This window comes from Chionomys nivalis, chromosome 5 (assembly GCF_950005125.1).
Source record: "Chionomys nivalis chromosome 5, mChiNiv1.1, whole genome shotgun sequence".
Classification (NCBI taxonomy): Eukaryota; Metazoa; Chordata; class Mammalia; order Rodentia; family Cricetidae; genus Chionomys; species Chionomys nivalis.
In genome coordinates, this window is record NC_080090.1 from 23,371,366 (window position 1) to 23,383,773 (window position 12,408).

Below are 12,408 nucleotides of genomic sequence, written 5' to 3' on the forward strand. Positions count from 1 at the left end.
TATTGCCACTAGCAAGTTGTGGTTGCATAGATTTTTTTCAGTGTTAAAAGTATCTGTGTATACAGGCACGTCTCCATTTGTAGCAATATAATTTATCAGCCAAACTGGGATACTTGTAAGAAAGAATATTAGTAATATAGAGAAAGTCAGTAATAATTATTACCTCAAGATGTAGGACATCAGGCTTAAATGACAGTTGTCTTCTAGTAAAGAGGAAAGGATGGTTTCCATTTAAGGCATCAGCCACAAGTTGTCTTTAGCCCAAGAATTCCCATTAACTCTAGCTCTCTAACATTGCACTTTCCTGTAGTGATTTATTTGCTGAAATTTCTTCTGTTTTATAGAATGGTTTGCACACAGCCTGGAGCTCTGACTGTCTGGCTAGTGAAGGTCTGATTATCTCCAGATTGCGTGCTGGCTTAGAGTTTCCCCTTCTTCCCCCTCAACACTGCCCACCCTATCCTTGTGTTTCTCCTATCAGACTTTTTTTTAATCAAAAATTTCTTCTCTATATTTCTGACTGTAAGAACAAAGTTAGCTAGCACAGATGTGCAGAAATCATTACTAGAGTTTATCATATGGAAAGAAAATTACAGCCAACATATAGTTTTGAAAGCAATTTTGTATTTTCCTTATGGACTACAGACTTCCTGTCCTTATTAAGTATAAAGGTGTGATTTTTCCAATGACATATGTGACAGGTGTGTGTGTGTGCGCGTGTGTGCATGCGTGCGTGAGTGCATGCGTGCATGCGTCTCTGTTCGTGTTGCAGCAGCAGCTTCAGAATGGGGTTGCATTACCAGGCCCTGTTGACCCTCAGCTCTAGGCTGGTATCTCTTCCTGTGTGTAGTCAGTACCTGTGTGTTTGTTTTACTCCAGACACTTTACCTCTGTAAATCTTGATTGCTGGAAGAGAGGACATGAAGAGCCTTCTAAGTACAATAAGTAGAGGGGATGTCTCATGTAACTTCAACCCTCACTACTTTTCCTCTGTGTGCCGTACTCAGAATCATGGCTCTTTTTCTGAAATTAGTCTTCCACTTGCTATGTGGGGCGGGGGGAGGGCACATGTTTTCATTGTGGCCAAATTTAATGGTCATCTGCTCATCTTGAACTTTTTTCAACATTTGGCTAAATGGATCACTCTTTAAAGGACTTTCCGTTTGCATAGTCTTTTGTATTTATTTTGTCATGTTAGGGATTCAGTGCAGTATACCCCTGAACTTTTTCCCAGCCCCTGGTTAATTGAGACTAAGTCTTGCTCTGTACCATAGGCTGGCTTTGAACTTGCGGCCTCCTGTGACTGGAGGCTGTGATTTCATTTCCCAGCTGCCCAGTTCTGAGTAATCACACAGAAACTTATATTAATTACGAACTGTTTGACATATTGTCTCAGCCTTATTATTAGCTAGATCTTACAACTTAAATTAATTCCTTCCTATTATTCTATATTTTACCAGGAGGCTTGTGGATTGTTACTTTACATCTTGCTTCTCTGGCAGCTGCTTGGTTCTCCCTTTACTCTGCCTTCTTTCTATCTCTGCTTGGATTTCCCTTCTGCTCTTTTTGCTTGGGTATTGGCCAAATCAGCTTTTTTATTAATCAGTGGTAATAAAACATATTCACAGCATACAGCGGGGTATCCCACGTCAGCCTCCCATGCACAATATTATCATGCCTGCTCACTCCGTCTTCCTTCCTTCCATTCTCATTTCTTTGCAGGCTTCTCCTTTGTCCAATCCCAAGTTTTAAAGCTGTCAACTTTGTTTTCTTTCTGCTGACATGACTCACCCATGCTACAGACTCCATGTCTGTATACATGATTGCTTCTCAAATCCCTTTTCCAGGTCAGACTTCTCATACACGTGTTTACACATCCAGTCGTCTCTTTGACTTTTTCTTTTAGTATTTCAAAATTAATGTTCACAGAGGACCATTGTTCCTTCCCTTGTTTAACTAATATTCATTGTTTGTACAATTTCAAGGTGCAAGGGTAAATTGAAATATGCCACTTCCATACTTTGTGACTTCTCTTTCATTCAGCAAGTCCTAATTGTGACCCAGCCTCTGTCTTTCCCTCTTGTGTCTGTCTCACTTGCCACAACTCTTCAGCACTTTTCTGTGGTTCTAGAGTCTGACTTTTTCTCACTTCTGTCTCGCTTCTGCTTCTCCTAGTGTCTGTGCAGTTGACTTAATCTTGTCATTTAGGCCTTGACTTAATACCATCTCTTCCTTAGACTATTTATCTGAAGTAGATGCTGCCGTGCTTGGCTATTTGAGTCCTATGCTTCTTTTACAAGACTTAGCACAGTTTTTCTGAATTTTATGTATGTAGAGTTTTTTTTGTTGTTGTTGTTTTGTATTTGATCTGTCTTCCTGTTAGGTCTTTGAGGATATAGACTTCTCTTGCTCTCTCTTGGATTACCCAGCACATAGACAGTAGCCAGCAAATACTGAATGAATAAATGGAAAACATGAATCTTACCATGTTCAATTTTGTATTTTAGTATATCTAATTTATAAACTCAGAACATCTTATATAAGATTTCAGAGCAAATCTAAGACTTGTTAATGAGATAGAGTAAAATACAGACTGAGGGAATAATCAGTAGGTGTGGGCCCAGTTCAGATTCTAAATTTTAACTTAGGTTTTGTTTCTTATCACACCCTTGGTATGAATTCATGTGACATAAAGCAGTGTGACAGTTAAGAAGCAAACTTTCCAAGTTAACAGAAGAGCTAGTTATTGTCATCTAGTGTTTATTAGTGACTCAAAGTCATCCATGGCTCTAACGGTTTTATTCAGATTTCAGCTTTGTTACTTTTCCTGCCAATTGTTTTATGTCTTACTCTACCCCACTTCACACAAACTTGTTATCACAGAATGGCAATGACCGCAAGCCTTGTCGTGCAATAATGTATTTTCCTGTCTACTGGTAGCTCTTTCCCTGATTCCTCTCGCCACTGTGTCACCTCCTCTACGCCAGCAACACTATAGCTCATTGAATTCACCGAAGACACAGACTATGCGCTGCCCAGGAAATAGTAGCTAAGCATGTGTGAATTTCTCTGCCATCTCTTAGCAGCTCAGAAAGTGATAGTTCTACCATCTGGTTTATACTTTACTTTTTCATTATGTTCATTTCTGTCTCACAATATGTTCAGTTTGGTATATGTTTATTTTAATGACAAATCAGTACTAGTAAACTTTATAAAATTTATGATGCACAGAAACAATTTTTCTGTGTTTCTTTTAGATATGATCATTCTGTTTCAAATGACAAAGCCTTAATGGTGCTAACTGAAGAACCACTGCTTTATATTCCTCCACCTCCATGTCAGCCTCTGATTAATACAACAGAATCTCTCAGGTGAGTGCTGTGGGTTGCTGCAGAGACACCTGCAAGGCCTCCTATGGTGGCTTCAGAACTTAGGAATGCAATTTCTTCAGGTTTACTAAGAGGCCAAGAGAATCTGAATGACTGTAAGACTGTCAGTTGTCTGGTTGCTCTACCAGCCTGGCAGAGGTGGTGATCGGTCTGCTTAATGTGCTCATTGCTCGGTTTGTGTTTCTCATTTGAAAGCTAAAGGATGAAGTGGATGTTAAAGTCAGGGCAAGGCTAAACTTGGGGATAGAATGTTCTCAGCAGACAGCATCGTTTGTTTCTTTTCAAATTAGGAAGGTAGTGTTTGACTATGTTGTTCTGAACATACTTGCTCTTATTTCTTTGAATTTTGAACTCATGGTTGAGGAGGTTGCCTTTTAAGAATGCATGTCTTATTAAAAACAATATTAAATGTCAGTAGTTTTTTTTTTTCAAACCAGAAAGCATTGTTGTGTAGTCAGGTATGTTAGGCTCTTTGGGACCTACAGAATGATTAAATTAATTTCCAACGAAAGAGTAAAACAGTTAACTTCTGTTAAATATATTTGATTAATCTGTTCTGTAGGTTGAACCATGAGCTTCGAGGCTGGGTTCATAGACATGAAGTGGAAAGGACCAAATCAAGACGAATGACAAATCACCAACAGAAAACCCGTATTCTTCAGGTTTGTTTCCGTTCATGTCTGAAGAAATGACAGTACAGTTGCTGGGAGCTTCTCCCAGTGGAGCTGCTTTCTTCTGCGGGAGATTTGGGGACTTAAGCCCTATTCCTTCCCCACTGTGGCTGCTTCTGATGCAGCAGCCACTGCCACGGAAACCCCTCTTCAGCTTTTGTAGCACATTAGTTTGGGTCTTACAGCAGCAGTGTTTCCTGGCATGGTGCTCCTTCCTGCACGTGCTCTCTCTCTTTCTCTCTCTCTGTCTCTCTCTCCCTCCTGCCCCCTTTCTCTATCAGCACAGGCAATACAATAAATAATAATGTTTATTCCCCTCCCTTTTCAAAGGGAATGTTAAACACATGGCAGATTGTCAGGAGGAACACACCATGGGGGCGCTTTTGAACTTAGACATGTTCCACTACAGGTTACCTTAGGACTTTTCAGTTCTTTGTTTGTCAGAAGGCGACATTTTAATCGTTCTGTCATTCGGGAGGTACTTGTTACTACTTCTGAAGCATGTAGCCTAGCAATTGACACATTGATTTCCCAATAAACATTACTATGATGATGCTAATGAGCCAGGGAGAACTAAGGAATACGTACATACATATAGACATTCACACACTCAAAATGAGAAGTGTGTTTTCTATGGAAAAATTAAGATAGGAAGGTTAGAATTTAAATGTAGAAATTAGTGGTTATTTTAGATTAAATCACTTGAGAAGGCTTTTCTCAAGAATTCCACTTTAGAAAGATATTGTATCAAAGTCATTGATTCAGCTGTTCTGACAGCCTTAGCGTCTTACAGCTGGATGGGATAGAAGCTCATCTCTTCTGCGAATTCTTCATAGCTCCAGGATTTAGTGGGAAAGGCAGCGAAGCAGTTGTCAGACCTAGGAATAGCAAACGTAAAGAACTCCAGGAGAAACGGTTTGCGTATTTGCTGAGTAAAGCTGGAGGGGATGCAGAGGCTGGGGTGGGGGGATCAGACCTCAGAGGCTGCAGAGGTGAGAGCATGGCTCTGGTGTGAACTCTGGATTTCATTCTAGGTGTGAAGGGCTCCACTGGTGGGTTTGGTCAGGGGAATGACTTGATCTGATTTATGTTTTTGAAAGATCATTTTGGCTAGGAGTGGTAGAACTCATTAGTTAACTTGGTAGACAGAGGCAGGATTGTGAATTCAAGGCTAGCCTGAGATATGCAGTGAGACCTCATCTCATAAAACAAAAACAAAGAGACAAAGATGATCATTTTAGCTGCCACACAAAGTATACTGAGGGGAGTGTGAGTGGAAGGAGGTAGGTCAGCTAAAATGCATGTCAGTGGCCCAGATGAGAGATCTTTGGGTCTCTTCTGTTATGGTAGGTATGAAGGTAGAGGAAAGAATGGGGATCCAAATATATTTTAAAAGTAAAATTGTTAAAGAATTGTTGCTATAAAATTAAAGGGAATTGGTGATGATTTCTTTGTCTTAAGTGCTGGATTAATAGTGATGCCATTTACTGAGACACAGACTGAGGAAGGGGTTAGAAACAGGAGTCAAGAACTTTAGATATGAATTTTAGACATTTGATTGAATACATCTAGTAGACAATCATATATCCAGGTCTGGACTTAGGAGAGAGGTTGAGGTTAATGTTTGATTTTTGGGTGGTGCTTCCCAGTGTGAAACTAAAGAGAGAGAACAGTGATAAACTCAGTGTTGGGCACTGCCCATGTGTGGGCTACAACAGAACCTGTAGTAATGAGGAGCGGCAGGCTGCGTTCCTGCCACCTGGCCGCCTGGCTAGCTTATACCCTGAAATAACAACACACAAATTGTATTCTTTTGAACACTGCTTGGCCCATTAGCTCTAGCCTCTTATTGGCTAACTCTCACATCTCGATTAACCCATTTCTATTAATGAGTGTAGCACCACAAGGTAGTGGCTTACCGAAAGATCTTAACCTTCATCCATCTTGGAGAGGAGAGCTATATCGTCTGCCTCACTGCCTTCTTCCCAACATTCTGTTCTGTCTACTCCGCCTACTTAATTTTCTGTACTAACAAAGGCCAAGCAGTTTATTTATTAATTAACCAATGAAAGCAACAAATAGACAAATGACCCTCCTCCGTCAAGAACCAGTGCTTGACACGGGCTGGGCACTAAGATGGAGAGTGGTAAAGGGCAGTGTTGCCCCAGCCCAGCCAATGGCCCGGGGAACAATGCAGATGATTACTTTCAACATTTCCCATTAGAACTCACTGGTGGCCAGGATGACTGCTTTACTATGGTTGTAATGATAAAAGCCCAGTGAAGTGAACCTGGGAAAATAACATGGAAAAATGAAGCTGATTGTAGAGAAATCTCCATCTGTGGGGTAGAGAAAAAGAGACAAGAAAGAGGTTTTGTTTTTGGATATAAAAATTTTAACCTGGTTTGCATGTTTGCTTTAAGTGCTGATAGAAACATCTTGCTGAGCATGGTGGTGCTCACATGCTGGCGCTTCGAGGGCAGGAGAAGCAGAGGCAGGCAGACCTCTGTGAGTTTGAGGCCAGCCTAGGCTATATGAGTTCCAAGCCACATAGGGCGGCATAGTGGGACCCTGTCTTGAAAGAAAGGGAAAGAGGGGGTAAAGGAGGGAGGGAGGTAGAGAGAGAGAGAGACATTTCAGCCGGGTATGGTGGCAGTGACTTGCATCTGTAGTCACAGAACCCAGGAAGCTGAGACAAGAAGATTATCATGAATTTGAGGCCAGCCTGGGCTACATAATGAGTTCTAGACTAGCCTGGGTTACAGGGCTAAAGTGAGACTCTGCCTGGGGTTGGGGAGAGGATGAGAGAGACAGAGGGAGGAGTAGAGGGAGGGAGGAGAGCACACATGGGAAAGAAAAGCTTAATGTTTATTTGGAAATGTTATATAATATGCTCAAGCATATTAAAAGGATATCAAGAAGCACAGACTTTAACCATGTGCAACTGTTTTTAGCCATAGATAATTAAAATTTGTATAGTTGAGCTTAAGTTCTGACTTGTGAGGGTCTGTGTCTATGATTATCCTGAATGTGCTTTTTTGGGCCTCTTCATCCTTCTTTGCCTACTGTTTCAGCTTTATTGGTTCTTAGGTCTCCTTGAGGGCATAGGCAGGCCCAGCCAGTGCTGTGGGGACCTGGCAGTCCCAAAGCTGCTTCCTGGCATTGGCCTAGCCTAGCACTGCAGAGCACACTGATCTGCTAAACTGTGCACATCAGCTGCCTCCACAGCCAGAGGGACAGGGTACTGTCCGGTTTCTTCTTCCACATTTGGAGCAAGTTTGTCTTACTGGTAGAGTCTAAATAACCCCTGAACCTCTTAAAGGAAATCAGATATCTAATTTTGAAGCCATACTTCATATAAGCATGGATGTATGAACATAGTAAATTAATAAATTTCAGGAGATTTATGATTTGACTATTATTTATATATCAAAAATACTTATTGTTGTAAAGTAACAATAAGGTCACTTTGTAATGGAATAATAGTAATGTACCTTTGAATTATGAAACCCTTACAAGACTCTCCTGAAGATTAGCTTATAAAAATTCCAGAAAATTTAAGAGGAGAGAGGACAGAGAAAATGCCGTTTTGTAAAATAGAAGTTTCTAGTGTTAACATGTTGACCACTGATAATGGTTCCACACTGAATTGTTCTCTGGCCAAGAGAGTCGTGGGTTAGATGCCTTTCATGACATACAGTTGATAGGCGTGATAGGCATGAGGAATTTGTGTTAACTTGGTGAACAGTGGAAATCTTGTTTCGTTCTGAGCCTTTCCTATTTCTTAAAAACTCGTAGCATAATAATTTTTGATAAATGAAAGTTATTACATGTCCAGTTATACTTGTACAACTCGGTCATAAAACTCAGATTGGTTGGACTGAACTTTCTCATTCTTTCTGTAAACTTTGTGGGAAATGCCTGAAATGTCTTATAAGACTGCATAAGATATATTCTCAGTCTACAGTATGACCCGAAGGATTCTAAATGACAAATCATGTATAGTCAGTATTGGAAGTTTTTTGTTTTATTTCCTAAATCTCTTTCTCTCTTCCAGGGTGCTCTGGAGCAGGGCTCAAATTCTCAACTGATGGCTGTCCAGTACACAGAAACCACTAGCATCAGGTAAGAAGATGCCAAAGCTGTTGGCCAAAGAGCTTGAACTGTATTGTGTTTTAGTGAAGTAGAAATTCACACCTCCTTTTTGTGCTCCTTTATGACTTTTATATCCGCTCAAATTAACATATACTACCAATTAGCAATCCCAATAAAAAGATCACCTCTCCCAATCTCTTAAATACAGATTTAATCAGAATGTTTTTCATTCATAATTTTACTGAAAATCCTAAGTGCATATTGCTTTCTTGTTCGTGATTTTTATCAGTTTCATAAGCCTCAGGGAGAGAGATATTGCCTTTTCTCTTTTGTAGGTGTCTTGCTTAGTGGTCACATTAAAAAACTATTATTTTGTGTGTGCACATATGTGTAATTAAGTCAGAGGAAAAGTAAAGTCAGTGAAAATCTCTGGGGAGTTGTTCTCTCCTCTGCCTAATGCAGGGTCACTCTTTCTGCTGCACTGTGAACTCCAGGCTAGCTGGCCCACAGTCTTCCAGATGATTCTTTTTGACCTCTCTCATTGCTATAGCAATGCTGGCATTACAGTTGTGTCCTTTGCTCAGCTTTTTGTTTTGTTTTTTGAGACAGGGTTTCATTGTGTAGCTCTGGCTGTGACATCCACCTGCCTCTGCCAGCTTTTTAAATATGGCTTCTGGGTATTGAATTCAGTCATTAGGCTTGAGTGACAGGTGCTTTTACCCAATCAGCCATCTTGTCCACCCTGACTGGGTGCTTTACAAAATCTTATCTTTAAATTTATATAATGATTCAAAAGTGTATTTTATATATGAAAAGGGTGGGGAGTTTTTTTTTTTTTTTTTTGCTTGTTTTTAATAATTTTCAAAGTAGCGAACTAAGTGATAGAACTGGACTTCAGACTCTGTCTGTTTGACCTAAAAACGATCTCTTGTTACTACACAGTCCTACAGAAGAGTTTCAGAGATTCCAGGAGAGTGCAGCATCCAGCAGTTCAGATGTCAGTTGGCCAATGTAACTTAGAAAGTCAGGACTAGGGGCTAACTGCAGTGGGGCGGAGTTGTAGTCACAGCACTTCCTGACTTGTGCTGTGAGCCAAGCCGGTTAGTGCAGCGGGTGTGAGGCCTCATGTTTGATCTTCCAGCTCCCCAAGCAACAATAGCAATAAGACCATATCATTTGCGTAAGTCAAATGTAGCTGAGTATTATATGGTACCCCATAAATATGTGCCAATTAAAAAAAGATTAAAAAGTGAAAATTGTTGTTAAAGTGCTACTGTTTTGGTTGAAAGAGATTCTTAAGAATGGGATTAGAATGGAAGGAATTCTCAATGTGTTTGAATATTAATGGTATTTTCTATCTTCTCACTTTAGTAGGAATTCCGGGAATGAACTGCAAGTGTATTATGCTTCACCAGGAAGTTACCAAGGCTTCTTCGAAGCCATCCGCAGGCGTGGGGACACGTTTTACGTTGTGTCATTTCGAAGGGTAAGTTCATTTTGAAAGAATGAAACAAATATTTTTGAGTGTCTGGTGTGTATAAGACTTCAGCTTGAGTCCTGTAGAAGGTCCAGAGGTAGACAGGAGGCAGGTTGGAGTCAGTAGCGTGAGTGAGCGCTGTGATGGATGCAGTTGACGGAGCTGGAGCATGGCACTGATGTCAGGCTACATTTTGTGCCTTAGAAAACACAACCTACACCTTGTTTTTTATTCCTGTCTTCACTGTACTCTACTGTTTGTTTCTAACCAAAGGGAAAGTGAAAACGTCATTTTCTATTATGGGTTTTAAGCCAATGCCTATTTGGTAATTAAGGAACAGACTTCTGAAATGGAGGCTGATTAATTTGTCAGTTGTAGAGTGTTTAGATCTATGTTCCCAAGTTTTCTTTTTCCTTTCTTATTTCTTCATTAAATGTTTGCATTCCTTGAAGAATGTGTCAAATAATGTCAGGTTGTGCAAGCACAAATGTATATACTAGCATCTTTAAATGTTAGACCTCATGAAAAAGCACAGGCATTTACAACCCATCTGCTTTCCCTATAAAGTGACAATATATTCTCCATAGGGTTTCCATCTGAAAGTCCCTTAGAGTGCTGTACATTAACCAGGAAAGAAGACATGATTGGAACTCCTCAGTCATTTGTATCCTAAGCCATTTTTAGATCAATTTTGTTTTTAATTGATTACTTGTATATGTTGGTATGTGCATGTGAGGCTGTATTAGTTACTTTCTGTTGCTGTGATAAAACCCCATAACCAAGACAGCTTATGGAAGAAGTAGTTATTTGGGCTTATGGTTCCAGAGTTCATGATGATGGAATGAGAGCAGCAAGGTGCAATCATGGTGGCTGCAGCAAGAAGCTGGGGCTCACACAACTACAACTGTAGGTGGAGGCTGCTTGTTCGTTCCTGGCCAGCCAGACCTGAAATAATCATGCAGAAACTGTACTAATTACAATACTGTTTGGCCTATTAGTTCACACTTCTTATTGGCTAGCTCTTATATCTTAAATTAACCCATTTCTATTCATCTGTGTATGGCCCTGTGGTTGTGGCCTACCGGTAAGGTTCTGTCCAGAGTCTGGTGTCTGTCTCCTGCAGCAGCTACATACATGGCTTCTCTTTGACTCTTCCTACTTTCTCTTCCTCTGTCTGCTTGGAATTCCCACCTTGCCCTATTCTGTGCTGCAGTAGGCCCAAAGCAGCTTCTTCACTAACCAATGGTATTTACAGCATACAAAGGGGAATCCCACATCACACAATCACAAAGCAGAGAGAGAGCGTACTGGAAATGACATGAGTCTTTAAACTCCCAAAGCCCACCTTCAGTGACATACTTCCTTCAAACAGTGATATCAACTGGGGACCAAGCATTCAAATACTTGAGACTACTGGGGACATCTCATTCAAACCCCAACAAGTGCGTTGCCCACAAAATCCAGAAGAGAGTGTTGGGTCCCTTGGAGCTGAGTTAGAGGCAGTTGTGAGCTATCAATGTAGGTGTTGGGACTCAGGTCCTCTGCAAGAATAAGCTTCTAACCACTGAGCCATCTCTCTAGCTGCCTAAGCCATTTATTTTTAAAGAATAGACTGTAGTGGATGTGTAATTAGAAATAAGTATTTACTAACAGTAGAATGATTTTTTTGTATCTCAGCTGCTGTTGCCAATCATTCTGACAGAAATTGACAGTGAACTAGTTAGTGATTTTCTACATTAGAAATCGTTAGTGGGTTTCAGTAACAGAAAAATGGGCTCTTGAAGACTGAGGAGATGAGATGTAACACATGTATTCAGTTATTATCAAATATACCAGGAGGTTTAGGATACTTTAGCCTTGTCGTCTAGTGATCATAGCCTTTTCACAAAATTCCTATGCTCATCTTGTTCTTCCAGACAATTAGTTTATTTCTTTACTGGCTCGATGTTCTAAGTGTCAAGGGGGAAACTGAGGACAGAATTTCATGAAGGCTCTGAATGACTTGTTCTTCTACCGGCACAATTATGGTTAAGGTTAAAGGAAAAGTAAACCTTTTAGAATGGATCTCGTACTCTGTAAGGACCCGACGGCTACTGATATGACTGTATTACTGAACTTATGACAGGAGCATGTTTTTAATTGCCAATTAGCTTTTTAAATTTTAAAAGTTCTTCAGGATATGCCTTCATTTGATCAAAAGAGTATACCAGATAGTAGAAGCAGCAGCTGTGAAGTCATGGGTTGAAATCATTGCCTTTATAATGTCCTTGTAGGGATGAGAACAAGTTGCACACATACACACACACACACACACACACACACACACAGAGAGAGAGAGAGAGAGAGAGAGAGAGAGAGAGAGAGAGAGAGGAGAGAGAGAGAGAGAGGAGAGACTTTATTAAAGGAGACTAGTTTTTTTTTTAAATAAAGAAGATAATGATGCTTTTAAGAAGAGACAAGAATTACTTTTTTCCTACACATTTAAAATGCTTTGTCTCATTTTTTTAAATAATGGAAAGTGCTGTTGGAAATTATTGTTTTTTTTCCTTCCATCTTTTTTTTTTTTTTTTTTTTTTTTTTTTTTTGGTTTTTCAAGACAGGGTTTCTCTGTGGCTTTGGAGCCTGTCCTGGAACTAGCTCTGTAGACCAGGCTGGTCTCGAACTCACAGAGATCCGCCTGCCTCTGCCTCCCGAGTGCTGGGATTAAAGGCATGCGCCACCACCGCCTGGCTTTCCTTCCATCGTTTAATGTTCAGGTAGTTCAGTTAAGGGTCTG

General features: G+C 40.3%; 1 protein-coding gene across 1 annotated transcript in view; it reads left to right on the forward strand.

The window, feature by feature from the left end:
- Positions 1–12,408, forward strand: part of Atf6 (activating transcription factor 6) — a 171,634-nt gene that overhangs the window by 76,868 nt on the left and 82,358 nt on the right. The window contains exons 11-14 of the mRNA XM_057769619.1: positions 3,258–3,371; positions 3,952–4,051; positions 8,118–8,185; positions 9,527–9,641. Coding sequence (XP_057625602.1) covers positions 3,258–3,371; positions 3,952–4,051; positions 8,118–8,185; positions 9,527–9,641 — 397 coding nt within the window. The remainder of the gene's footprint in view (positions 1–3,257; positions 3,372–3,951; positions 4,052–8,117; positions 8,186–9,526; positions 9,642–12,408) is intronic.